At 52.1% G+C, this 23097-nt stretch overlaps 12 protein-coding genes across 12 annotated transcripts; 3 read left to right on the top strand and 9 right to left on the bottom strand.

Annotated features, from left to right (window-relative positions):
- Nucleotides 1–676: 676 nt before the first annotated feature.
- N7533_013794 (uncharacterized protein) lies at nucleotides 677–1848 on the top strand (the record flags this gene model as incomplete). Its single annotated transcript, XM_057110444.1, has 2 exons — nucleotides 677–1424; nucleotides 1487–1848. 2 exons carry the CDS (start codon nucleotides 677–679, stop codon nucleotides 1846–1848), a joined length of 1110 nt encoding a protein of 369 aa, XP_056953146.1.
- Nucleotides 1849–2470: 622 nt separating this feature from the next.
- N7533_013793 (uncharacterized protein) lies at nucleotides 2471–3244 on the bottom strand (the record flags this gene model as incomplete). The annotated part of the gene is made up of 2 exons (XM_057110443.1): nucleotides 2471–3084; nucleotides 3199–3244. 2 exons carry the CDS (start codon nucleotides 3242–3244, stop codon nucleotides 2471–2473), a joined length of 660 nt encoding a protein of 219 aa, XP_056953145.1.
- A 399-nt stretch (nucleotides 3245–3643) lies between these two features.
- N7533_013792 (arrestin family protein) lies at nucleotides 3644–6048 on the bottom strand (the record flags this gene model as incomplete). Its single annotated transcript, XM_057110442.1, has 2 exons — nucleotides 3644–5515; nucleotides 5581–6048. The coding sequence occupies 2 exons, from the start codon at nucleotides 6046–6048 to the stop codon at nucleotides 3644–3646; spliced, it is 2340 nt and encodes a 779-aa protein (XP_056953144.1).
- Nucleotides 6049–7129: 1081 nt separating this feature from the next.
- N7533_013791 (meiotic nuclear division 1 family protein) lies at nucleotides 7130–7934 on the bottom strand (the record flags this gene model as incomplete). The annotated part of the gene is made up of 2 exons (XM_057110441.1): nucleotides 7130–7792; nucleotides 7932–7934. The coding sequence occupies 2 exons, from the start codon at nucleotides 7932–7934 to the stop codon at nucleotides 7130–7132; spliced, it is 666 nt and encodes a 221-aa protein (XP_056953143.1).
- A 758-nt stretch (nucleotides 7935–8692) lies between these two features.
- On the bottom strand, nucleotides 8693–9545 carry N7533_013790 (uncharacterized protein; the record flags this gene model as incomplete). Its single annotated transcript, XM_057110440.1, has 2 exons — nucleotides 8693–9279; nucleotides 9353–9545. The coding sequence occupies 2 exons, from the start codon at nucleotides 9543–9545 to the stop codon at nucleotides 8693–8695; spliced, it is 780 nt and encodes a 259-aa protein (XP_056953142.1).
- A 193-nt stretch (nucleotides 9546–9738) lies between these two features.
- On the top strand, nucleotides 9739–11272 carry N7533_013789 (uncharacterized protein; the record flags this gene model as incomplete). Its single annotated transcript, XM_057110439.1, has 4 exons — nucleotides 9739–9986; nucleotides 10058–10401; nucleotides 10451–10696; nucleotides 10836–11272. 4 exons carry the CDS (start codon nucleotides 9739–9741, stop codon nucleotides 11270–11272), a joined length of 1275 nt encoding a protein of 424 aa, XP_056953141.1.
- Nucleotides 11273–11731: 459 nt separating this feature from the next.
- Nucleotides 11732–11932, bottom strand: N7533_013788 (uncharacterized protein; the record flags this gene model as incomplete). Its single annotated transcript, XM_057110438.1, has 1 exon — nucleotides 11732–11932. One exon carries the CDS (start codon nucleotides 11930–11932, stop codon nucleotides 11732–11734), a length of 201 nt encoding a protein of 66 aa, XP_056953140.1.
- A 636-nt stretch (nucleotides 11933–12568) lies between these two features.
- On the bottom strand, nucleotides 12569–14873 carry N7533_013787 (uncharacterized protein; the record flags this gene model as incomplete). Its single annotated transcript, XM_057110437.1, has 4 exons — nucleotides 12569–13117; nucleotides 13170–14195; nucleotides 14257–14742; nucleotides 14799–14873. The coding sequence occupies 4 exons, from the start codon at nucleotides 14871–14873 to the stop codon at nucleotides 12569–12571; spliced, it is 2136 nt and encodes a 711-aa protein (XP_056953139.1).
- Nucleotides 14874–15168: 295 nt separating this feature from the next.
- On the top strand, nucleotides 15169–15372 carry N7533_013786 (uncharacterized protein; the record flags this gene model as incomplete). The annotated part of the gene is made up of 1 exon (XM_057110436.1): nucleotides 15169–15372. One exon carries the CDS (start codon nucleotides 15169–15171, stop codon nucleotides 15370–15372), a length of 204 nt encoding a protein of 67 aa, XP_056953138.1.
- A 1107-nt stretch (nucleotides 15373–16479) lies between these two features.
- Nucleotides 16480–17004, bottom strand: N7533_013785 (uncharacterized protein; the record flags this gene model as incomplete). Its single annotated transcript, XM_057110435.1, has 1 exon — nucleotides 16480–17004. The coding sequence occupies one exon, from the start codon at nucleotides 17002–17004 to the stop codon at nucleotides 16480–16482; it is 525 nt and encodes a 174-aa protein (XP_056953137.1).
- A 1884-nt stretch (nucleotides 17005–18888) lies between these two features.
- Nucleotides 18889–20780, bottom strand: N7533_013784 (uncharacterized protein; the record flags this gene model as incomplete). The annotated part of the gene is made up of 4 exons (XM_057110434.1): nucleotides 18889–19809; nucleotides 19886–19992; nucleotides 20094–20508; nucleotides 20724–20780. The coding sequence occupies 4 exons, from the start codon at nucleotides 20778–20780 to the stop codon at nucleotides 18889–18891; spliced, it is 1500 nt and encodes a 499-aa protein (XP_056953136.1).
- A 783-nt stretch (nucleotides 20781–21563) lies between these two features.
- N7533_013783 (uncharacterized protein) lies at nucleotides 21564–22641 on the bottom strand (the record flags this gene model as incomplete). The annotated part of the gene is made up of 5 exons (XM_057110433.1): nucleotides 21564–21571; nucleotides 21624–21924; nucleotides 22010–22120; nucleotides 22193–22503; nucleotides 22563–22641. 5 exons carry the CDS (start codon nucleotides 22639–22641, stop codon nucleotides 21564–21566), a joined length of 810 nt encoding a protein of 269 aa, XP_056953135.1.
- Between the last annotated feature and the right edge of the window lie 456 nt (nucleotides 22642–23097).

Here is a 23097-nt window from a genome sequence, read left to right as displayed (position 1 = left end):
TTGTCGAACTCCCGTCGAGTGATTTCTCATTCAAATTCGCCGGGTCTTCTGCTTCCATTATAAATGGACCAGACCAATGACTTTTCATTTACTCATATTTGTCCAGGGCGCTTGGGGTCAATCTAGTCCAATGCCTCTGTTCCACCCTGGTCGGATCTATATTCTACCGATTGCAAGATAATGGTAAGCCTTCAAGTTGAACCTGCTCTATACGAGTTGCGAATCTCTATTGATACTTGATCGAAGGATCTAGGATGTTCCTATATTCCAAGGTTGGTGAATGTGCCCAGGTGTATATGTATACTGGTAGCTTTGTGGCGAGTATGAAAGAAGCGCGTCCGTAATGTAAATTGGCATGCCAAGAGCGGCGGTTTCTATAATTATCAACCAATAGAGCTGCCCCTCACACCTTTTGCATCCCAAACACAAAGATGAAACTGCACACAATTCCGGAATAACTAGGTAGTAGGGTGACTACTCCCGTGATCGGCGACCCTCCAGGAAGCCCCTCTCTTCCAAGATTCCTCGAACCCTCTTGCATCGCTGCCCTCTCCGCCCTTTGCCGACCTGCCCTGCATTTCTCTCCCTATTTGCGCGGTGCCCCAGCCCCGAACTCCGCCCCATTCCCTAGTCTGATCCTCGACACCCTCCTATACGCGCTCTTATCGGTATCGACATGGCTTACAGACCGCCCACCTTCACTCCGGACAGCGAATTCGCAGACCTGGAGACCCCGCGCGGTCCCAAGGCTGGTAGCCTCTCCATCACAGCCCTCGCTCGTTTCGAGTTCGAGGCTGGCAAGGCCAACGATGGAACTAAGATCCTAATGATCGAATGGGAAGATGATGACATTACTCGCTCTTCCGCTGAAGGCTCGTGGCATGTTTCTTGGGAAGGCAAGACTACCGTCATGCCCGCTGACGAACGACCAAATGATACTACCCGCCGCTTCTACTTCCTGCTTCCGCCGAACACCACCATCCCGCCCGTTGTCACACTATCATACGAGCCAAACATCGGTTCCTCATCGGCCCCTGATACCCTGCGCTTGAACCCGCTACCTGCAATTTTTCCGCCGGAGCTGGGAGCAACTGGTCGCTCTGCCGGAAAGAAAGGTGTGCTGCATACGATCTGGGCGAAGAAGCGCCTGCGTGTACTGGACAATGAGATCCGCGACGAGAGCATAAACAATGTTGAGGGAGTTGCGCTGCACATGGCAGTGCAAGAGAAGGAGTGGATCGAGTCGAACTTCGGCGTGGGAGCACATGGCATCGAAAGTGTTGCCAGTAGCCACGAATCGTCCAACAATCATTCCTCTATTTACCCCGCCACGCCCGTGTCGCCCGTCAGTGGAAAGAAGTTGTCTGATAAGCTCAAAGGATTGAAGCTGCAGACAAGCGAGCGAGACCTTTCACCCAACGGCGGTAAGTTCAGCGCAGGTCTGATATCAAATATACTTCGAAGAAGCTGACTGACATGAAAACAGGATCAACACCTTCTCTTCTGTCCCCGCAGTCACCGGATGTCGCTGTGTCTTCATTCAGCTCCTTCCGCAACCTTGCCAACCGAGCACCGCACTCCATGCCAACTCCAGATACAAACCCGACCCCAACGCCGATGTCACAGCTGAACCCATCCGCACCGGACTCACTCAAGCCCGTTGCCCTGCACCCGCCTGAATCTCTCCAGGAAGCGCAGAACAGCACCGACGCACCTGGCTTCGCACCCATCAACTCAATGAGCTCCATCGTGCGCACTTCTAGCGCCGACTCAGGCGAGGATCTCTTCGCAAAGGCCCTGAGCCCGCGCTCGCCAGATCTCCCCCGCAGCCCATTCTCATTCGCTTAACATACCATCGTTCATCTCGCCTCGTGCATTTCTATGCCTTGTCTTGACATTCAATATTGTCACCATTACCCTTCATTATGACCTGCACTGCCTTATGATTCCCCTTCTGCGATGTGACGACATTATTCCCAACATCTACCTGCCATCTTTTCACAATGATCGAATCGATCCGGTCCGATATATTTTTCCATTATTTCCCATCCATTTACCATTATCATCCACCACACACCCGCATACAATCCTGCACCACGATGCGATACGATACGTTAGGCACTGCATCTATTAAGCCCAACACTAACACTTCCACATTTCAAGGTCCAGATCCATTTTGAATTTCTGCATTTCATTCCACATCCATCGTACAGACAAATGCCATAGCGCACCACCGGGGGACCTGTGTACATAAAACATGCGAACTCGACACCATCCGAGCCTCACAATGCAAATCATAAAAAGTCACAGCTGGAAAGGTGCCATTCTTCATAGCGGAGCATCGCCAACCAAAGAGAAAAGTCGTAAAGAACACCCTGTAAACACGGAACCGACCCAAGTATCATCCTTTGATCGCCCCCCGCCCCAGACAAGCAAGAAGTCAGATCAAGTCACAACCCCTCCGCAAAACTTAATTGCTCTTCTTCCTCTGACTCCCCTGCCGCCCAGCCTTAACCCCACTAGCCGTCGCAGAACTCTGCCCCTCCCCCTCACCACTGGCACCCTTCTCCTTCTTCCCAACAGCAAAGCTCTCAAACTCCTGCGCATCCTTCCGCTCCGCATACCACTGACCCGCCTGCAGGACCAGAATCCCCACAAGCACCAGCGCCAGAATAGTATTGCTAGCAGCAAGCACCTTGAGCGAGTCCTCACGACCAAGAATCTGATCCTTATCATCCGATCCACTAGCCAGATCAGCGCCATACCGACCCGCCGACGCAAGACGCAAGCCCTTGACGATATTCGCGATGTAGACCGTGATACCGCACATGTAGAGCACGAGCGAGGCGCCGTCAAAGAGCATGTTTGATTCGGAGGGGCGGTAGAGTTTCGTCACGAGGCCGGCGAGGCCGAGGAAGATTACTATGTGGAGGATGCGTGGGATTAGGGGCGGGCTGGCGTGTAAGAAGCGGAGGTGCGCTTCGAAGTAGTCATAGTGGCTGGCTGGGGTGGTTACTGTTGACCAGAGGATTGGGTAGTCGTATGGGAAGAGGGAGAAGATTATTCCTAGGAAGAAGCAGGTTGCTGGGGGCGGTTAGCTGGGGTGGATTTGAAATGTGGGTGGTGTGGGTGGATGGATTGGGGTGAGGGTTGAGTGATGGGATAGGATGGGAGTGGACTGGGCTGGACTGGACATACGGCAGAGGATGAGGAAGGTCGCAAACGACCCGCTCTTGAAGGCCATTTTGAAGGTATTGGGGTGGTGGGAGAGGAGAAGGTTACAGGGGGAGAAGTTTATCCAAAGTCGGGGCGCCAAGGCTTCCAAGGCTTTCCCCGTGGAGATAAGCCACTCGGTTGATGCCACCTGTTTATGTTTGGTTTTAGTGTTGGAGGTGGTAAATTGGAGTAAATAGACGATAAGAATATAGTCAGATTGTATATGAATAGCATAGATCCATGATTGTATGATATAGTTGAGCTATCGCTATCCCATTATCCATATGTTACATTCGGTTAACGCCTCGCGCCGTGTGTTCAGAAATATGCGAGTAGTGGTATCTTCCATGTCCTGGCCCCAAAAATGCGAAATTTACAAGTAATAATAATAATAAAATGGAATTGAACAACAGATCAAATCCTTTCCTCATCGCTGATACCGAGGTAGGGATTCGTCCGCGTGCGCTGTTCCGCCAACGAGTTGGTCATCCTCATCAAACACCGGAGCGCTTGGACCCTCACCGGGCTCGCCGTGCGCATGGCCATTGACATTGGCAGTGCCACTGCCATTCGGTTCTTCCGGTGGTGCACTGGGTGCGCTGGTCTGGTCAAGCAATCGCTGCCGCTCCAGTTCTTGTTTGTCTTCACCCGGAGCGGAGGGCTCGCTGGCTTCGGGAGCGCTGCCGTTGATAACGATGGTCTGCAAGGACTCGGCTGATCGGACCGGGTGTGGACCTGCATGCGGAACACCCTCAGTAACAGGCGAAGGTAAATGCTGATAGTCCTGCAACAGGTGGTCCTCCGGTAGAACAGGCGCTGTCGGCATCGTCACCTCGGCATTTGAGGGCCCTGCTTCGTCCTCGTCTGGCGCACCAGGCAAAAGAGCCTCCTCGTGTCGCCGTAGTCGAGTCTTCTCGTCCACGGGCTCTTCCACCTCGGGATGAGCCATCATGGGCCCAATGGGTTGCGGATATTCGTGATAGTCTTCAGGGTACTCCGACCAAGCTCCCTCGGGGAATCCATAGTCCTCTTGGCCATACTCAGCACTTGAGACAGGCATCGGACTGGCCTCGGGCCATTCCTCTCCATCAACGGGGTTGATCAAGGCCGCTGATGCAACAGGTTGGGCATTTTGGGATGTGGTGGACTCGGCGACGTTGGATGTAGTGCGCTCTATTGAAGCTTGGCCGCGCTGCGAATCCCTCGTGCCGACAACCACCTCGAAGGCTACCGAAATCACGCCCTTTTCTCGACGAATATGATCCGTATCCAAGATATTCCCTGCCCAATTGGCGGTGAGGTTACTCCCGTTGGCGTCGGCCGGGTTCAGAACCTGGCCACTGGGGGAGAAATTGCTGCCGCCTGATACCATTTTGAAGCGTGGGATAAAACGGTCGGTGGATGTGATCTTGCCGCGCAAGTCAACCACGACTTCCACATAGTAACGAAAGTTGATCATGGCGCCAGGCACGCGGGTGATAGTCGGGAATGCGTCCTCGGGGACTCGGATGGACGTTTTGACGGTTGCCGTCATGTTGGTGGGATCCACGATGAGCGGGGCGAATGTCTGAGATAGGTCTTTACGGAAGGTACTGCTGGTGCGACTGGTGCCCAACGTCAACCCACCAAGCCCTGTGCGGGACCGGGGATAGCAATCCTCGTAGACCGGTTTCTTTCCATTCGCGGTGGAACCTATAGGTATGGCAGGGTGAAGATCGATACGGCCCTGCCGGTAGAAAGTCACGACAATGCCTTGCGCGCTGCGCACTTGCTTGAAGTGGTTGATAGTAACTTTGATGGGTAGTGTGTCGCCCGGTAGCACACCTGCACGTAGAACCTCGGCTTTGGCGGTGATTGTGCGATCTGAGACTGACGGGGTCGCACTGCGACCTTCGCTGTTGCGCCCGCCACCTGTACTTGTTGAGGAACTGGGGTCGCTGGCAATATGAAAGCTCTGGCTGCTGTTGCTCGGTCGACTTGAAGAACTGACGTTGCTGGGTGAAGGGCTGAGTGGTGGGCGGTTGTCGACTGAAGCGGCAGTTCCGCTGATCGGGGTATCTATAGAGGATGTGTCGGGTCCTTGGGTGGCATCAGAGGCAACGGACTTGGCCTTGGCCTTTGATTTGGAGCGTTTTGAGATTGGTTCGAGAGTGACAATGCGGGCCTTGGGGGCAGGAAATGGCGCAATGTCGATATTTTCGAGAAGATTGACCCGTCTTCGGCAGGTGAGTGTAGGGTTCATCGTGGTCGGTCGGGTGAGGGTGGAGGTTAGGGAGTAGGAGATAGTGCCTCGCTCAAACTAGAAGGAGGAAGTCGGTCAGTCAGTCATTCGGGGGAAAGGGTGGGCAAGAAGTGAATGCGCACATTGATACTGCTCGGGAGAGCATAAGGTGGGAGACTCATTTCGAAACGAAACTTGTAGATACCCTCCTTAAGACGCCCGTCGCCGCAGAGAACGACTTCGTCCTCAAACAAACTCGCCAATCCGTTGCCCATGTATTCCGCGCCGCGCCGGCCACGACCCGGGCCAAGATAACCTAGATCCGGTGCGGCTTCCCCTGCGGGCATCGCATTCTTGAAGACCTTGACGAATCCATGGAGACAGACGACAATATGGGTGATGCGAACCGGGCGAACGACGGTGACAATAACGGTCCCCTTGATGACATCGCCGGGAAAGTAAGAGCGCCAGGGATCGTCGAGATCGATGTAATAATCGGTGACGCTTCGATTTCGATTACCGAGCGGGGAGCGAAACTTGGAAAGAAAGGAATTCCGATTCCGACTGATGACCGGAGACGTGTTGGTCTGGGTGGGAAGGTTGGAGGACATGACCAGCCAGGGATCGCTGCATCTATACCAGACTGCCGCGATGATCCAGATGAAAGGTGGGGTGAGAGGAACAGGGTATAATCAGATAGCTGCCGATCCAATCGCGAGGGGGTGACAGCACGTTCGAGGTCGTGGCTGGAGAAGGAAACCGCGGAGGTCGATCTATCGGGGAGAATGCTTGGGCAGAATGTGGATGTGGGCGGCGTGGGCGATAGAGCTCGTCTGGACTGGAGGATATCAGGATGTCAAGGAAGCCGATCGGAGGACGAATAACAAAAGATACGTCGGACCACGCGACTGCACGTCCTGGTCGTTGAGAGCCCGACGTCTTTCGGACGAGATGCGAACGGAGCGGAAATCCAACACAACGGGGTATATCCGGGGGGAAAAAACGAGGCCAGATGAATAGGCAGTTATGAGCGACTATCCCTCGACCACATTGTTTCTCGAGGAAGCGCGCGAAGGTCGCGGGGGGAGGGTTGGGGCCGAACAAGTCGTGGAGTCGGGGGAGTCGGGAAGATGGTAAGCGCCGGAGCCTAAAGGAAGTCGGGGGAGTCGGGGAGTCGAGTCGGGAGAACAATTTAGGTACGAGGGGGGTGGCTGAAGGGGGAGAGGAGAGAGAGAGGAATGGGAGGAATGGAAGGGGTGGCGCAGTGAGGAATAAGAAAGCGAGTGGAGAGGAGAGGAGGAAATGGAAGTAGTGGAGGTGGAAGTTGGTAGGAAGAGGAAGAAGAGGGGGGGGGGGGAGTGCATAACTCGAAAGAGGAGGAGGGTTTCGCGATAAGCCCAGACTCCCCCAAAGTCCATAAGGTCAGAGTCAAGCTTCGTGACTCTGGCCTTTTGGTGGTACTTTTCACTTGGAATTTTATTCTGATTTTACTTTGTCATTATCTACTTGTGATATAATTCCTATGATAGTCTAGTTTACTTGATAGAGGTGTGTATGTGTGTGTTGGAAGTGATGTTGGTATTCCTAGACTAAGAATGCTAAGCTTTCTCCTTTTTCTCTCCTTTCCGGGCTTTGGGGACTCCCACTGGCAATTGGACAAGACTATACTCCCGTACTCCTCTCCTCTCCTCTTTAGCTTAGTTCACGCAAGCCCCCGTCCACGTATTCGTCTCCATAACACTCACGCTGAACCGCACTGACAATCTCCCGGTCCCCGCTCGCCAGTCGACGCAGATATTCTTCCAAGATGTAGATATTGTCCGTCCATTGTATCGCCTGTTGCCTAAATCCAGCTAGTTCTGCTCGAAGTTGCAGGACACCCTTGTTGACTCCTCCTCCACCGGGCTGTGCTGCCGTGGTTGCTGCTCGAAGCCGGTCCACCGCTGCCTGAAGCTCGGCTCGTTGCTCCTGCAGCACCATGCGCTCTGATTCACGTTCGCGCCCGGAATCGGCCTCTTGCTCCCGTCGCGTGGTTTCAGTGGCGAGGGCCGCCGCCGCATCGCTTCTGCTCTGGCGGGCCTGCTCCACTTCCGTCTTCACCCGGCCCAACTGGCGTTCGCGTTGGATTCTTTCATCACTGCCAAAGCTCCAGTACCAGTTCCCACTGCCGATCTTTTCGGCGCGAATTCGGTTCTCGTCTGTCAGTGCCTGGATGTATTCTTTGACCTGGATGCTGTTGATCGAGGCCACCGAGGGGAGTGACTTTTCCAGGTCTTTGAGCGTGTGACAGGTACCTGTCGCCCGAAGATGTGCCACAATGAGATCTTGTTTGTCACTTTTCGATAGCTTCGGTGGCTGTTGGGGTCGAATTGGACGCGTCAGTCAGATTTGTTCGGATCAATCTCGGTGTAGGTTATTGGTTTGTCTTTCGTGCCCAATCCACCACCAATAGTGATAGTACTCCGCACTCCGCAGAGGGGGGGGAATCACATACCATGGCTGGGATCAATGGATCCCGAGGGATCCGAGGGAAATAGTCCTGAAAGCAGATCAAAAGGAAAGTCTAACGGTGAGCCATTCCTGATCGGGTGAAACAACGGGGAGTTAAGCAATTCAAGTGGAGGAGGTGGAGAGGAGCGGCTGAGGGAATTCCTTTTCTGGAACCATCTCAACCTTCTTTGACCTCACAACGCTTAACTTTGAAACTTTGGGGTTGGAGTACGGAGTAGACTATTGTATATTCTGGTTTAAAGAATACTCCCGATTACTCATTCTGAGGTTTTTGATTGAAATTTATTTCCCTAGTTCAATTGGGCAATTGGCTGCGTGACACTCGCCTCATACTCTAGCTTATAGCACCATGACCTTGCCACGCCTTTACAAAGTACAGAGTAGACCAGTCGGGTCAACAGCGATGTCTGCCCTGCCCAGTATTTGTCTGTAGGCAGGCTTTGGATGCCACCGATTTTCACATCTGGCGCTGCATCCGACCTTGTTGCTGCCTCTCAGTCGGTCAGAGTAGTAGCCACAGACCCTATACGGAGTAGTTACTCCGTACTCCATACCACGACCTGCAGCTTGGTTTTCAAATAGCCTCCACTGGGCTGCATGCCATGGATATCCTTATCGAGTCATGGCCATTGGTCTTCAGGTTGGCATTAGTAGATATCCCCTGTCCATCAATAAATGTTATCATATCATATGCAGGTGGCTGCAAGGTGCACTCTTGCACGCCCCCACCAACGATGCAACCTCTCAAGTTTTGCCGCCCCTGCCTTTCCTGCTAGGTCCCATGAGCTCGTCGAGCCTAGGTCGTTTGCGCCGGGGCTGGATGATAGTCTGAGCACGTTTGCGCCGGGGTGCTTTCGGCTTCTTTCCATCGACATCGGCCCTCCAGCCGACTGGCCGACCACGCTTAGGGAGGAAGTTCTCCGCATTGCCGCTAATATCACCCTTTAGACCCTGCGGTTCGATCATGAGCAAATGGCCATTGTCGCCCAGGCCATCCTTCGCCATCTCCTCGACTAAAATCCCCACCGCCAGCAGTGCAGATTCGTTCATGCTATAATGACTTTTCCTCCCGCTTTCGCCTAGTGTGTATTTGTAAAAGTCCGAGGCGTAGGCGTGTATCGACTGGAGGAGATCCGAGTTGGGCAGAGGCCGGTCTGCGGGGAGATTCTCGTGCGCAAAATATGGTTCGCCATTTTCGACTTGTCTCATGGGATGATCTTTTCGGAAAAGGACCTCTTCTGGTCGCTGAATGCGGGCCCCCGACGATGCAGTATCACGGTACTTGGAGGCTATAGGTGTAGATAGGGCGAACCCTCGGGCAGTGACACGACCTATCTACCGTCAGCATTCCATCTTAGCCAATTTGACGAAGTGGGACTCATGTGAGTAAGATCTAGATCTTACCGGCGATTGCATCGTAGAGATTGGCCTGGCGTCTTCGAGTCTTTGGTTGAGGGTTGGTGATATCCTCCAATCTGACTGTTTTGCTTGGCTCTTCAACTTTCTCTTTTCTTTTCCTCCGAGAAGTTGGTGTCTTGGTCGTTGGTGGCTGGATAAATGTACCTCGAGTCAGATTCTCCGAGCGTGCGAACGACATCCTGCTGTGCGAGAATCTGCGATCAGTCAAGATCAACAATGCTCGGGAAGGAAAGACTGTAAAGTTCCCCTCAGGCACTCAATAGAATGCGACGGCTCAACGTTGATCCGATGAGGTCACCGCGCCAGTCGCGATCGCTAGTGACTGCCTCGGCCTTCTCCAGAGATTCTTTGACGATTACACACTGGAATGAATGAATTCCTATCTGCTCAACAGAGCCCTGGGCTCTGTCGCTCCAAATGAATTCCACACCGCGCAGACGGAGCGCTTAGTGCGCAACCTCGAACCAGCACCGGGGATTCGCTTCTCCAGTCGCAAAGCCGTACCAGATCAGTCTGAAGATGACACAACATTAAACCCAGACTTCGATCCCACAGAGAAGCTGTATGCACACAAATCAGGCGTGAACTGTCTTGCAATCGACCAGTTCGAGGGACGGTAGTACGTGACTTCAACCCTTCACCCCTTCCTTTCCCTGCCCTGCACTGTAGTTCTAACCAAAGCACATCTAGTATGATCTCTGGAGGCGCCGACCCCTCCATTCACCTATGGGATCTCGAGAGCAGAGGCTCGGAGCTCGAACATATCCACCGAGCTTGTGCGTCCGTAAGTAAGCCCTCACACAGCGCCGCCCACACGCACGCCATAACCTCGCTATCAATCTACCCATTCGACCCCGTCCCATCAACCATCTTCTCAACCGCGCACGACGGCACCCTGAAATGGTCAGCGTTACAATCCCCCCGAGATCACACCCCTCCACACCTTCAACCTCGACTGCACACCCTACGCCCATTCATTCTCCTCCGCCCCAGCCTCAACGCTCCTACTCGCCGTCGCGACCTCGGACCAATCGGTCCGATTGGTAGATCTGCGTTCGGGCCTGGCAACTCACGGCCTACCAGGCCACAATGCACCCGTTTTATCCGTCGCATGGGCACCGCATAAACCCTACCTCCTAGCATCAGGCTCCGTCGACAACAGGGTGATAATCTTCGACGTCCGGAAAGGAGGCCACAACTCCGCCATCGCAACGCTAGACATGGACGACCCGGTCGGTCTCAGTAAATCCGGCATCAGCGCCGAATTCCTACACGGCCCGCGCGGCCTTTTCACCGACTGCGCGCGCACACAATGGGCCCGTTACCGGCGTGCGGTGGACGTCTAACGGTAGTCATATCGTGAGTACGGGACAAGATGCGCGCATTAGGGTATGGGATGCTGCGAGCGGGGCAAATACACTCGTTCATTTCGGTCCGAGGGTGCGTAATAGCTCGACTTCGCATTTAGCTGAGAGGGCGCCGGTACTTGTTCCGAAGGGATTCATGACGCCGGGTCATGAGACGCTTCTCTGGCCGAATTTCAACGAGCAGGATGATCGTGGCGAGATCTTTATGTTTGAGTTGCGGGAGGGGACGTTTGTTAAACGGCTTAAATTGCCCGGCGTGGCGATGTCGCAGTCGCAGGTTCGGGGTCGGGCTAGTGCGCTCAGTGCTGCGCGTATAACTGATCTTGTTTGGCGTGGGAATGGGGCGAGTGGAGAAGGGGTGGAACTCTTTTCTGCGCATGGGGATGGGACGATTCGGTCGTGGGTTTCGAGGGAGGAGGATGGGGAGTTGGATGAGGAGGAGGAGGCAGCTGAGGCTACTCGTAAGAGGAAGAGGGATGTTTTGGACGATATCTATAAGGGATTTCTTGGGGCTGAGGAGGCGAGATCATTTACCTGAGCTAAGAGGCTCTGTATACCCAGGACCTGCAGCTCGGATCGAGGTATACAGAAGAATCATACATGACTATATTTGATTTATCATGTTACATTGAGAGGAACTCATTAAAGCAGCATCGTCTAGCACCATCCATACTGCCGGGATACTGTATAGTGAGAACGCCAACAACAACCCAATCCAATCCATCATCCGATGAGCGATCCCTCCACCAGCCAGAATCAATCAATCAATCAATCAATCATTCCACCTTCAAGTCACTCCCCCCACCCCAAGAATCCTCATCCTCATGAATATACCTCTCAAACGCCCTTCGATTCTGCCGATGATGTCTGAGCCCTCGTATCCCGCGCCCCGGAAACATTACGCTTGCTCTCAACGCTCGCCGGCAAAGAATCGCCCGCACCGGTAAGCACTTCGCCGCTCTGACCGACGTCCCGGGTTGAGCGCGGCATGTTGGTGTCATTGTCGGCAGCCGTTGCGGTTGTGGGTTTTCGCAAGGCCATCGTTGTCGAAGTGTTTGCTTGAGGGGTGTTGGTCGGGTCGGGGGACGGAGGGGATTGTGCGCATTTGGCCTGCGTCGTTGGGGATTGCTGTTCCTTGTTGGGCCATGTCGAAGATTGATCCGCCTTCGTGCGGGTCTGAGTCGGTGTGGCGGGCCATTTTTGTGTTGGGTTGGGTTGGGGTTTTGTGAAGAGTAGAGAGTTGTTTTTGAATGGAATTTCTGTTCTTGGTTGAGTTTATATAGGTTGATGGCGATGAGTGCGTGGGTTGGGCCTGATGTCAGTGTTCGAAGCGTGGGGAATGATGGGGGGATGATATCACGATGTGGTAAGTATTTCTTGATTTTTTTTGGACTTGCCTTCTCGAACTGGGAGGCTGAGCGCGGGGTTCCTGATCTTGATTATCGCAATTGCTTGAAGGAATGGACTTGTGGCAGGTGGAAGTTGGTATCATGCGCCTTAACAAGGCAACTTCGTGTAGCCCTAACTGTGAGATCAACGACGATGCTGAGAGGGATGATTGCGAGTATGCCACGAAGAAGCAGGCCCAGGAGCTAAGGGGAACTACAAGGATCTAGCGGAGACGTCACCGGAAACAATTTAGAAGAATCAAGTCATATTTCTCAACGCCAAAACCTCATGGAAATCAAATCGACCATTAAGCAGAGGAATCAGGTAGGGAACAAAAAGTATACGAAAGAGACACAGAAAGAAATGAAAATAAGTAATGAAATTTAACGATCGACAAGGAGTCCTTCATAACTCTTGAGCACATCCATTATACACTGGCAACAGCTTACAAGACAAAGGCCAGGACACCGGCGACGGCAGCGACGGCGGAGAAGATGCCGCTGGAAGCACGGGTAGCAGCGCCTTGGAACATGGCGGCGCCGTGGGAGGGCGTGGGAGACGCGCTGGCACTGTTCATGGCGTCGGCACCGACGGGCATGCCGTGACTAGCGGAGGGGGTGGCCATGGACTTCATCATGGCAGTGGAGGAGGGCACCGGCACGTTGACGGGGATCATGGAGTAGGTACCAGTGCTCATGGGGCGCTGGGAGTTGTAGTTGTAGCTCTGGTAGGGGATGTTGGACGAGGAGGGTGCGGCCTGGCTGCCAAAGACGGCGCTGGAGTAGATCTTGTTCTCAGGGTCGTTCATGGGGGTGGCGCCCTGGGGAACAGCGGATGTCTGAGCAGCCTGGGTGACTACGGAGGTAGGGGCCTTCTCGTAGACAGTGGTGGTCGCAGTGGGGTGGACCTCCTTGAACTGGGTCTTGGTCACAGTGCGGACGACCTCGTGTGTCTCAGCTGCGCACTGGGGAACCTCCTCGTGGTGCTCGTGGTTCTCGCGAGGGGGGGTCGGCGGGAGGAGCAGGCTGGTACTCAGGGACCTCGACATGGGGAGGAGCCTGAGGAGGAGCCTGAGGGACCTCGTGGGTCTCCTCGACGGGGGGAGCTTGCTCAACCTCGTGAGCAGGAGGAGAGGCAGGAACATCATAGGTGGCGGCCTCGGGGTAGGTCATCCAAGGAAGCTCGGGCTGCTCGTAGTGAGGGTGAACAGTGGTGCTGTCGATCTTGACAGCGTGGTTGTCCTCACTGTGCTCATTGACGCCACTGTCAACACCAACGTCGACAGGTGAACCGAAGTCCTCACCACCGTCAGTACCAGAGGGACCACCCTCAGCAGTGCCGCCACCGCCACCTCCAGAGACACGGTCAGGAGAGTAGGCGCGGCGGAAGGGGCCACCGTTGGGTACGACAGGGCCGGGGCCAGCAGGGAAGACTGGAGGAGAGTGAACATTGGTGTTCTTGACCTTGACGGAGTGGTCGTCCTTGGCATACTCGTTGATACCAGTGTGGGTGTTGACAGTGATGGGCATGTTGAAGGTCTGTCCCTCATCATCTCCGGAAGGACCACCGAGGGCGGTGCCGCCGTTGTGAGGACCCCAGTGACGCTTGAATGGGGTTCCGAAGGGGTGGCCGGGGTGGATATCGGTGTGCTTGATATCGACAGAGTGGTCATCCTTGCTGTATTCGTTCACATTGCTGTGGATATCAGCGGTGATGGGACGGCCATAGCTGATCCCCTCATCATCACCAGATGGGCCACCAAGGGCAGTTCCTCCAGAAACATGGTCAGGGTATCCAGCAGGGCCGTGGCCACCACCTCCGGGTCCACCGAGAGCAGTACCGCCTGGAGCGGCGCGCTTGACCCAATCGACGTGCTGGTCGTTCTCAACGACGCCGAAGTGGTCACCGTTGAAGTTGCCATTGTTATTGTCATTGGCCTCGTAGAACGGAGGGGGGCCACCGAAGTGAGGGGGGCCTCCAGGGCCACCACGCTTCACCCAGTCGTGGTGAAGATCGTTCTCAACCACGTTGAAGTGATCGCCATTGAAGTTGTCGTTGTTGTTGCCATCAGCCTCATAGAAAGGAGGGGGGGCCACCGAAGTGGGGACGGCCGTGAACAGGGTGTTCCTCAACATGGGCAGGAGGGCCCTCGAAGTGAGGAGGAGGATGCACGTGGACAGGAGCAATGACAGGAGCAGGGTGGATATCCTTGTTCTTGATATCGACAGAGTGGTCGTCCTGGGAAGACTCGTTGACGTCGGTGTTGAAGTTGCCAGTGATGGGCATGTTGAAGGTCTGGCCTTCATCGTTGCCAGAAGGACCGCCCTCAGCAGTGCCGCCGGAAGGCCAGCTGCGCTTGATGGGGAAAGGACCAGCACCAGGGGCGAAAGCAGGGCCAGGGTGAACGTTAGGTGGGTAGACATCAGTGTCCTTGATCTTGACGGAGTGATCATCCTTGCTGAACTCGTTCACGTTGGTGTCAGTGTGAATGCTGGCGGCATAGGGAACATTGAAGGTTCCATCCTCATCATTTCCTGAAGGTCCACCGAGAGCAGTGCCTCCGACCTCGGGCTGGCCGAATCCATTGTGGTTGCGAGGCTGAACGGCGCCGCTGTTCATCTGGATATGTATTAGCGATGGGGCTCGTCAACAATGAACGACACATCTTGACTTACAGTGTGCTCCATGGCCTGTGCCTGAGCGGCAGCGGCCAGCAGGGCCAGGGGAATTCCACCGACGAATCCCTTCATGATGATAAATGCAATAGGGTATTACTGTAGAAGGGAATGAGAAAGAATTGAGCGTTAGCTAAAGAGCGACAGTAGACCGATGCTACGGGAGCAAGTAAAAGAATGGCAACGATTAGAAGAAGGTGTTCCCAGACAGCGGCAAGCATGGTAGGATATCGAGGTTAGTAGTGCTTTAGTAGTTTCTTTACATTCATGATCACCATCGTTCATTAGCATGGTGGAATGTGCATGCAGGGCCAAACACTGGCGTTGACGGGGTATCGAGGCTCGACCAAGTCACAGAGGCCCCATCAGAATGCCGTTGGGAATGGAAGACAAGCAAACAGACAACAAGCTTGGGCCCCTGCGATGGTCGGCTGCCATCAACACTGTAAACAAATGCTGCGTGAATCACAGCGCAGGTGGTGGTGCGGCATTCCACGGGATATCATCGAGGGATCGGTATTTCCGACTGACTTGGCCAACCACGTTGGCCCCTTGGCCGATCGTCGAGGAGTAGCATGACGGCATGGTCTTGTCTGGGCAGTGCGACAGTGCCTGTGGTCCATTAAGGGTCTACGTTTGGTGCGCTCCAGGGGCTCAGTAATGGGCGATGGAGTCTTCGGCCATCCAAGCTGGACAGCAGGTCAAGAGTTGAAACACTCTGCCATGTTCAACCAACATTCCCATGATGTCAATCGGATGAATCATAAATCGCCGACAGCATCGAGAGCATCGAGAGTAATCGTAGCCCCAGATAGGGTAGCATTTTCAACTTGGGGGAAGCCATGTTGGGTAGTGTCGAGGACAATCATTGTTGCCTCGGGGAGCTTATAATCTCCACGGAGGTCTGCCAGCTAGAGCATCTGAGCACATCTGGGCATTTCCTCAGCTTTCCGAATTTCGACTACAAGGGACTATGGGGTTCCCCATCGCACAATGGAATTTCTACTACACAAACTATGATTCACAACAATTACTATGTAGTAAAAGTGTGGGATGTATCCCGTCTTCGACATTCCCCTCCCATCGCCCTCAATAAAGAGGACCCAACGGGGGGCGAACTTCCTATCGGGGAATTTCTTCTCCTGAACCGATCAGTCCCGTAGGACCGAAGGCAACACACGTCGTGAAGGTTGTCAAAAGAGACAGGACGAGGGTCGTGGCAGGTTCAGTTGCTTTTTTTCGATGAAGAAAGAAAGTCAAGGGGAGCAATTTTTGCGCTTTTGTAGGTGCGTGTGGTCACGTGGTCGGATTATCTCGGGCCGATACTACACCTATTGCGGACTAGTTCACTATCCACCTTGCATCCACCACAACTTCTTTCTTCATCTTTGATCTTCTGTGTCTTTGCACTTGCATTTGCATTGGTGTTTCCATTTACATTTCAATTGACACTTCAGCTTGAATACAATTATCAGCATCCTGCTGTTCCCGCCAGTACCATCCAGTGATCCATAATGTACAATCCCCGAAACGGGAGGTCTGCCCCAGAGTGGTGCAACCCAAAGAAAATCACCGCGATTAAAAGGAATAACTCTTCTCCACTCATGGCTTCCATATTATCTGCAATTTCTGGTCAGCCGAGGTCACATAATTGTTAAATGCATCCGTATCGCTAGGAAACTCACCATCCACCCATCGTAACTGACTCCGCACTCGACCTCCAAGCCGCCCCACCCACTGCCACTGTGATCCCCAAAGCGATAGCAATCATACTTCCTACTGTCACAACTGCAACCACTGCCTTCAAAGCCATCCGTTGTCGAGTAGTCAGCGATTGCATGCACGAACGCTTCGGTTGCTCCTTTTCCCACAGCTTTGATCGTCGCGGACTATCCGTCCTCCCTGCCGAATAAGGTCCAGCGTTCTCAATATCTCGCAAGTGGCTTTGACTGAGATTGTTCTTCGTCTCATAAGTGAGTTGCTCGTAGGATATCGTAGGTGATCCGTGTTTGTAGAATGGGGAATAAGGCTTTGCCCCTATTGTCGGGTCAAAGTCCTGAGGGTTGATGACTTCTGGAGTAGACTGAATGGAACATGCTGGTGATCGAATTCGTGGGGATGTTGGCTTCTTCTCGTGTTTGTCATCGCTTCCCTTGATTGATGCGGCCACTTGGGCCCCAATCACTCCTAATCCATGCAGACTCATCGTGTTCTCGTTGACCTTCGTTGTGGTCGTGTAGTTGGTGGCACCGCTTGTTTAGAAAATGGAGGACAGTGATCGTCGAAACTTTCTTGACGTCTTGCTCGCGGTTCTCCTTAAACTGGACTGGTTGGTCTTGGCTTCAGTGTGCCGAGGAGTTGTCGGTGGAGGTTGAATAAAAGCTTCGGTGGGGACGGAGATGGAGACAGCGGGGGCACCCCCGTACATAAACAATGTGGTGTCAACCTGGAATGCGCTCCAAGTCCACACAGACCGGGGCAAGCGCATCACTTCGACGAAGACGGACGTCAACAAAGACTAAGACAGTTTTCAGAGAGAACGCTAGTCCAAAGACACGCAAGGCAATCACAACAAACGACAAACAAATCTGAAAGCTATGTTTTTCGTCTCGTCACTCTACGTGCTGAAGATCTCCTTTGCCAGATTCTCCACCAGGTGCCCAATTAATCAAATATCCTTGGTCGATTCAAATTCTCCCCTGTCCTGTACGGAGTAGTTAGGGGGGGCTAAGTGATTCAGCAACGAGCCTGTTTTGCCGCACTGCAAGGTCAAATGTTTTGCCCGTCTTTGCCATCATCCCTTGATTCAACGTCTCGTGCGGCCTACTCAATGCATTCCTCCCTACTCACTCAAGAAGGGATTGACTACCCCTGCAGGAGTCAATGCCGCAGCTATTGGCAGTTTGCGGACAAGAATGCATGCCTAGCGGCCGATCCTCTTGCCGCCCCGTGCGCTCTCGTTTCGCGTTGTCCGCATTCGTGTTCGTGTCCGACCCCCTTCCCCTATTCCAAAGTGCAAGTACCAACTGATCGCATGATACTCCGTACTCCGTAGAACTCTGTCCGGTCATACAAGCAGCCTCGTGTGGCAAAGGCTTGTGGGGCGCCGCTAACTAGCTCTCATTACAAGGTGGATTCGTCCAGCTGTTCGGAACGTGTGTCTCAGGTAGTTTTTTTTCACTTTGTACTCTGTAATCTTGGATAGTTATAGATGTTGAATCGCGATTTAATCAATTCTCATATCATCCCAGGGGAGTCTCTGCGTGTATGTATTGTAATTTTCCTTCTTTGTTGATGTAAGTCTTGATTTGTCGCGATCGGCGGCCCGCCTTGGCACACAACAGTCAGTACTTCGAAAGCGTTGCCTGGTACCTACCTAGCGTATCTTTATTGAAGATAGTGAATTGTTTTATAGATATACATATAAATCATATTCCAGCGTTTCTAATTGGTCTTTAGCATGGTCACGGTGAAGATGTAAGCCCGTTCAAGTTCAACCTTTGGAACCTTGGAATTCAGGTCCTACCTGCCAGTGGGCGATTTAGACTCGGGTACCCGGAGATATATCTTCGAGCTATATGAAGGTACTGCGCACCTAGCATCCACTATGGATATCGATAACCATGACTTGAACTTGAACTTGAACTCAAATGGATTTGAGGAAGTCCTATCCCATACGTATGTATTTGCATAATTAGGCACTAATTAAAGTTGGCAGCTTGAAAATAACAATCAGCCTAGTACCTGCCATGGCAGATGACTCCAGGGAGGGCTTGTGAACACTAACTAGCAACTACCAGTATATTAGGTAGCTTTCTCTAACCCGTCTAGGCATTTGACTACCTAAAATTTATAGGCTACTGTCTTCTCGATAATGGATAATTATGGTAGTTTCTTATTTAAACCGAACATGTTCATGGGATGTTTTATACTTGTATATACTAGCAGTGACAGACTCAGCCATCCTTTGACCCGTCATCACAAAACAGAAAGAATGCATCAGTCATATCCAATATATGCCGGTTTTGTTGTTTCACCAGGAAATGCGATGCCAGCATCTGCAACTTATGTTCATCCTGAGGTGCAAGATTCACCGGTCTGGTTCCCATCTTGATCGTGTTGGCAAATCTATTGTCTCATGCATGGGTACATATTCTGCCACGAAGGGGGCGGTTGATGCGGTTGATGTACTAGATGCCGGGGATACTGGAGATGCAGAAGATGCGTTAGATCCCGGACTCGAGGCCACTGATGACAATTCTGGGCGCTCGTTGCGATCAGATTGCTCCAAAAGACTCCAGCCAAACTGCAGAAGTTCGCCAACACGATAACCGAGATCTGATCCCATATCGCCCACGTATTTAAAGAGATGCTGGCTCCACAAGAACTTCTCCTCACGTCTGAGTTCCATGTAAACCTTGGCGATTTGGCCCATACCGAAGATCGTCATGCTGATGCCCCACGCCTTCATGCTGTCCTGCAAACAATAGGGCATGGCTCGACTGATCTCGTCTGCGTAGTATTCCGAGAGTTGATATTCTTTGTTGGTGTAAGGATCGGGTGGAGCTGATGTATATGCGTATGCATGGGTCTGACCGAGCAGAGCCTGGAGGATAGACAGCGCCGACCAGAAGAGAATGTGAATTCTCGCATTGTCCAGAGAGGAGAAGCCATAGGGTCGACCGAATAGATGTTCCGATGGCAGAATATTTTTGCACGGAAAATCGCTGCTTTCGCCGACGTAAGGGCCACCGCCGATACGGACTTTAGCGCGCGAGTACCATGATAATAATTTTTCCCTGTGCGCAAGGCAGTCATAGAGTGATAGGTGGCAGGCCGTATTATCGGATACATCGGTCATACTGACTGCAGCTGCGATTGGTGAAATGTCGGCCATGAGTTGAAACAATTCGTCAATAACCACATTTTCGTGAGAAGTCACAGCGGTCGGGGCGTGCTCTCTCGCCAGGTCTACTACATTATTTGCTTCAATTGGTGAAAGTGATTTTAACTAATGCCACGACAGTTAGTTGCATTGCACAAGATCGATAGCGAAATCAGTTTCTGGGCTTGACAGGGGAACTTACCAGTCGCATTCGCTGAAATGCCAGACATAGAGTTTTGATGATTGGGCTATTAGTTGAATGTGATAAAATATTCTTGAAGATTCCGTTGGTCACTGCTGTTTGGTGTACTATTACATCAAGACCACCGGGGCAATACAGAGCCTGGATTCGATATTAGCTGATTTGCATTGGGGGGTTTTAAAAGTTGGTAAACAACTTGACGACATACCACCAGTATCGTGAAAATCCCCATTGTAAAAAAAAAGCTCATCCGTGTAATTGTTGCGGCTAAGCTCCTGCGATACACGGTGTATCGCACCATTATATAGCTGAAGGCCATGATTGAGCATGCGAGTGTCATCGTTGATTTTGCCAAGATAGATACAAGACGTTGCCGCCATCGCTTTCTCAAGCATCACGGACTTATTTGGTAATGCGGATATTCCGGAAAGCAGCGTATACCAAGGATCGAGTTCCGTAGTTCCCGTGATGTCATCAGGGAAGTAGACATTAATATATGAAGCGACAATTTGCTCTCGGCTGAATGAAGATGTATTCACTGTCATTGGCGGTCGCACCGCAACCTGACCCGTGCGACGACGATCTCGTGGCGTCTTCTGTTCATCTTTTTGATCAGAGCCATTCTGATAAACAAAAACAAGTCTTCTTTCATAGCCTTCGCACTGAATGCCTCTTTTCAGACAATTGCCGCATTCTGGCCGTTGAGTGTCACACTAAACGCCCCCCCGGGTTAGTGTCGAAATTCGGGGTCCAGGGGTAATTAATGGAGTGGGCCTTGTATGTACCTTGACTCTCCGCCGTTTACAATTTGTGCAGCCCTTTGATTGGAAGGGCTTACCACCCATGCTGGCGGTAAGAATGAGCACTTGATGGTGCGCGAGTTCTCCCACTTCATGAGTTGGCGGGGCTGGGGCGAAGGTGGGAGTTTAAAAATGGAGTCGGGAGGGAGAATCCCTCTGACCCGAACCTTGACCCCGAAGGAACAAAGGGTCCACTATGGCCCACCTATTTGCATAAGTACCCAATGATAGAGGATGCTGAGACCTGAAGAAAATCTCCCCAACCTGCCAAAGAACCCTGGGTGCAAAATGACAGATGTTTGTGTGGAAGTGAGCGATTGCTAAATGCTTCTCCCGTCATAGTCGCTCATTCGGCGAGCCTATCAAAAGCAATTATCGACTACGGGAAGGAATTTCATGCCCTTTGCCGGCAAAGGGCATTAGGAGTCATTATCCGATCGCCAAGATAGAATTCGAACGTCGGAGTCAGGCCTAGTTGGGTCATTCTCGTGAAACGTCGCGCGCTTTACAGACAGCATTTCGCCCTTTCGTATATCTGATCGGCCCATATTTTCCTGTATAATGCTTATTCAAGCCGTATGGTGCCAAGAATTGTTGGAACTATATCCTATTAGACAGGAGCCGAGGAATATTTGAACGAGACATGATCGAAGATAGTAGCTTCAAAGCTACTTTAAGCCCAAACTTCTCTTCAGATACGCAACCCATACCTAACTCACAGCTTGTTAATGCGAACTTTCAAGGCTGTGATTCATTATTCGCTAAGGAGGCCTCCAGATAACCCAAGGAATTAGTCCAATGATCTCGATACTTTCTACAGTTTTGTCCAATTTGGTAGGTTAATTCGCGCATTTTTATTATCGATATCATAATAGTATTTAACAAACTACAAATGTTAGCGACCTTTCTTGATGGGGGCTCCTGTTGATTCGGCTTACTTCCAATAACACCGTTGACAGGAATGTCGATCGAGGTTGTGTAGCTCGCAGCATCGCTCAGAAGATACACATATGCACCGCCGAGCTCTTGAACCTCCGCCAGACGTGGAAATCCACCGTAGTATTTCAACTGTTGCTCCCAATCGGGCTGCTGGGGCACCCAATACGTCATGGCAGTGTTCACAAGACCAGGCGAGACGCTATTAACGCGAATGCCATACTGAGCCCACTCCATGGCGAGGGTGTGTGTCATGTTTCGAATGCCAGCCTTAGACGCGCCGTAGGGGGTGGATGGAACGCGCTGCAGAAGTCAGCCGACAATATCAGGAAATACGACTAGCAAAGACCCGATAGAAAGGTAGACAAATTCCAAAGGGTTGACACACCTTGTTAGGACGGTAAGAAGCCATCGAGGCTGTGAACACAATCGCCCCCTTGATTCCCAGCTTAATGAAGGCCCGAGCAGCACATCTGGCTGTGTAAAATGCGCCAAAGAGCTGAAGCATTCCAGTTAGTAAACCTTGTTGACCTGAGGTCTGGCTCATCAGAAGGCGTCATATGAGACTCACATTAACGGAAAATAGAGCCTCGATCTCTTCGGTCGTGAAGTCCAGTGCGGCCTTGTGGTTCGTCCGTCCTGCATTCACGACCATCCCGTGGAGCGCACCGGCCTCCTCAACAATTTTATCAACAGCAGCGGAGATGCTGGTTTCTTGTGTTACATCGGCTTGAACTGCAAAGACTTGGTTTGGGAAACGCGTAGACAAGGCCTGGAATTCATCGCCAGTTTCACCGATGTCGATAGAGTAGATCTTAGCGGCACCGTTAATGAGACAGCATTCTGCGACACCGAGTCCGATTCCTCGGTTTGCACCGGTAACTATTGTTATGATGTATATTGTCAATTTCTGAAATTTGACGAGGAGAGAAGTTACTAACTAGCGATGACTTTTGACTCAAGTGCAATCTTGGTCTGGGGCTCCACGGGTGTGGACTGCGAAGGGATGGAAGATGACATTGTATAGAAAATTTGGAAAGGTTGGCAATAAATTTAAGGGATATTACCACTGAAATAGAGAGATAGAGAGACTGTTTATCCTGGGGACCCCGCAGTTTTATAATTTGTATATAAAGGTCAAAAAAGATGCGGGGTTAGGAGTCTTTTTGGCTCGGCTCGAGGTAAGCTGGACGCTGGAAGGATTGAATTTATCCTTAACTCCCTGGAAGCTAAGAAGATTATATTCAAGGTGATTGGATTATTGGGTCATTCTGCGAGCGACGTTGTTCTCCGATTCGTTGGGATATTGAGTGGATGATGGACCTCGACTCGAGGACACCAGCCCCGCACGGAGATGATCCGAGAACATGACACCACTACTATGACAACATCGTACAAGCAAAGTGCTACGAGAAATAATGATCATTTATTTGTTGACCTTGGCTGAAAGAAGATCGACGGAGTGAATCTCGCGTT

Source organism: Penicillium manginii (assembly GCF_028828005.1).
Source record: "Penicillium manginii strain IBT 31320 chromosome Unknown utg000011l:1.0-1395921.0:1.0-1396616.0, whole genome shotgun sequence".
Classification (NCBI taxonomy): Eukaryota; Fungi; Ascomycota; class Eurotiomycetes; order Eurotiales; family Aspergillaceae; genus Penicillium; species Penicillium manginii.
The sequence above is the reverse complement of the archived record's forward strand: the minus strand, read 5'-3'. Positions and strand labels throughout refer to the sequence as shown.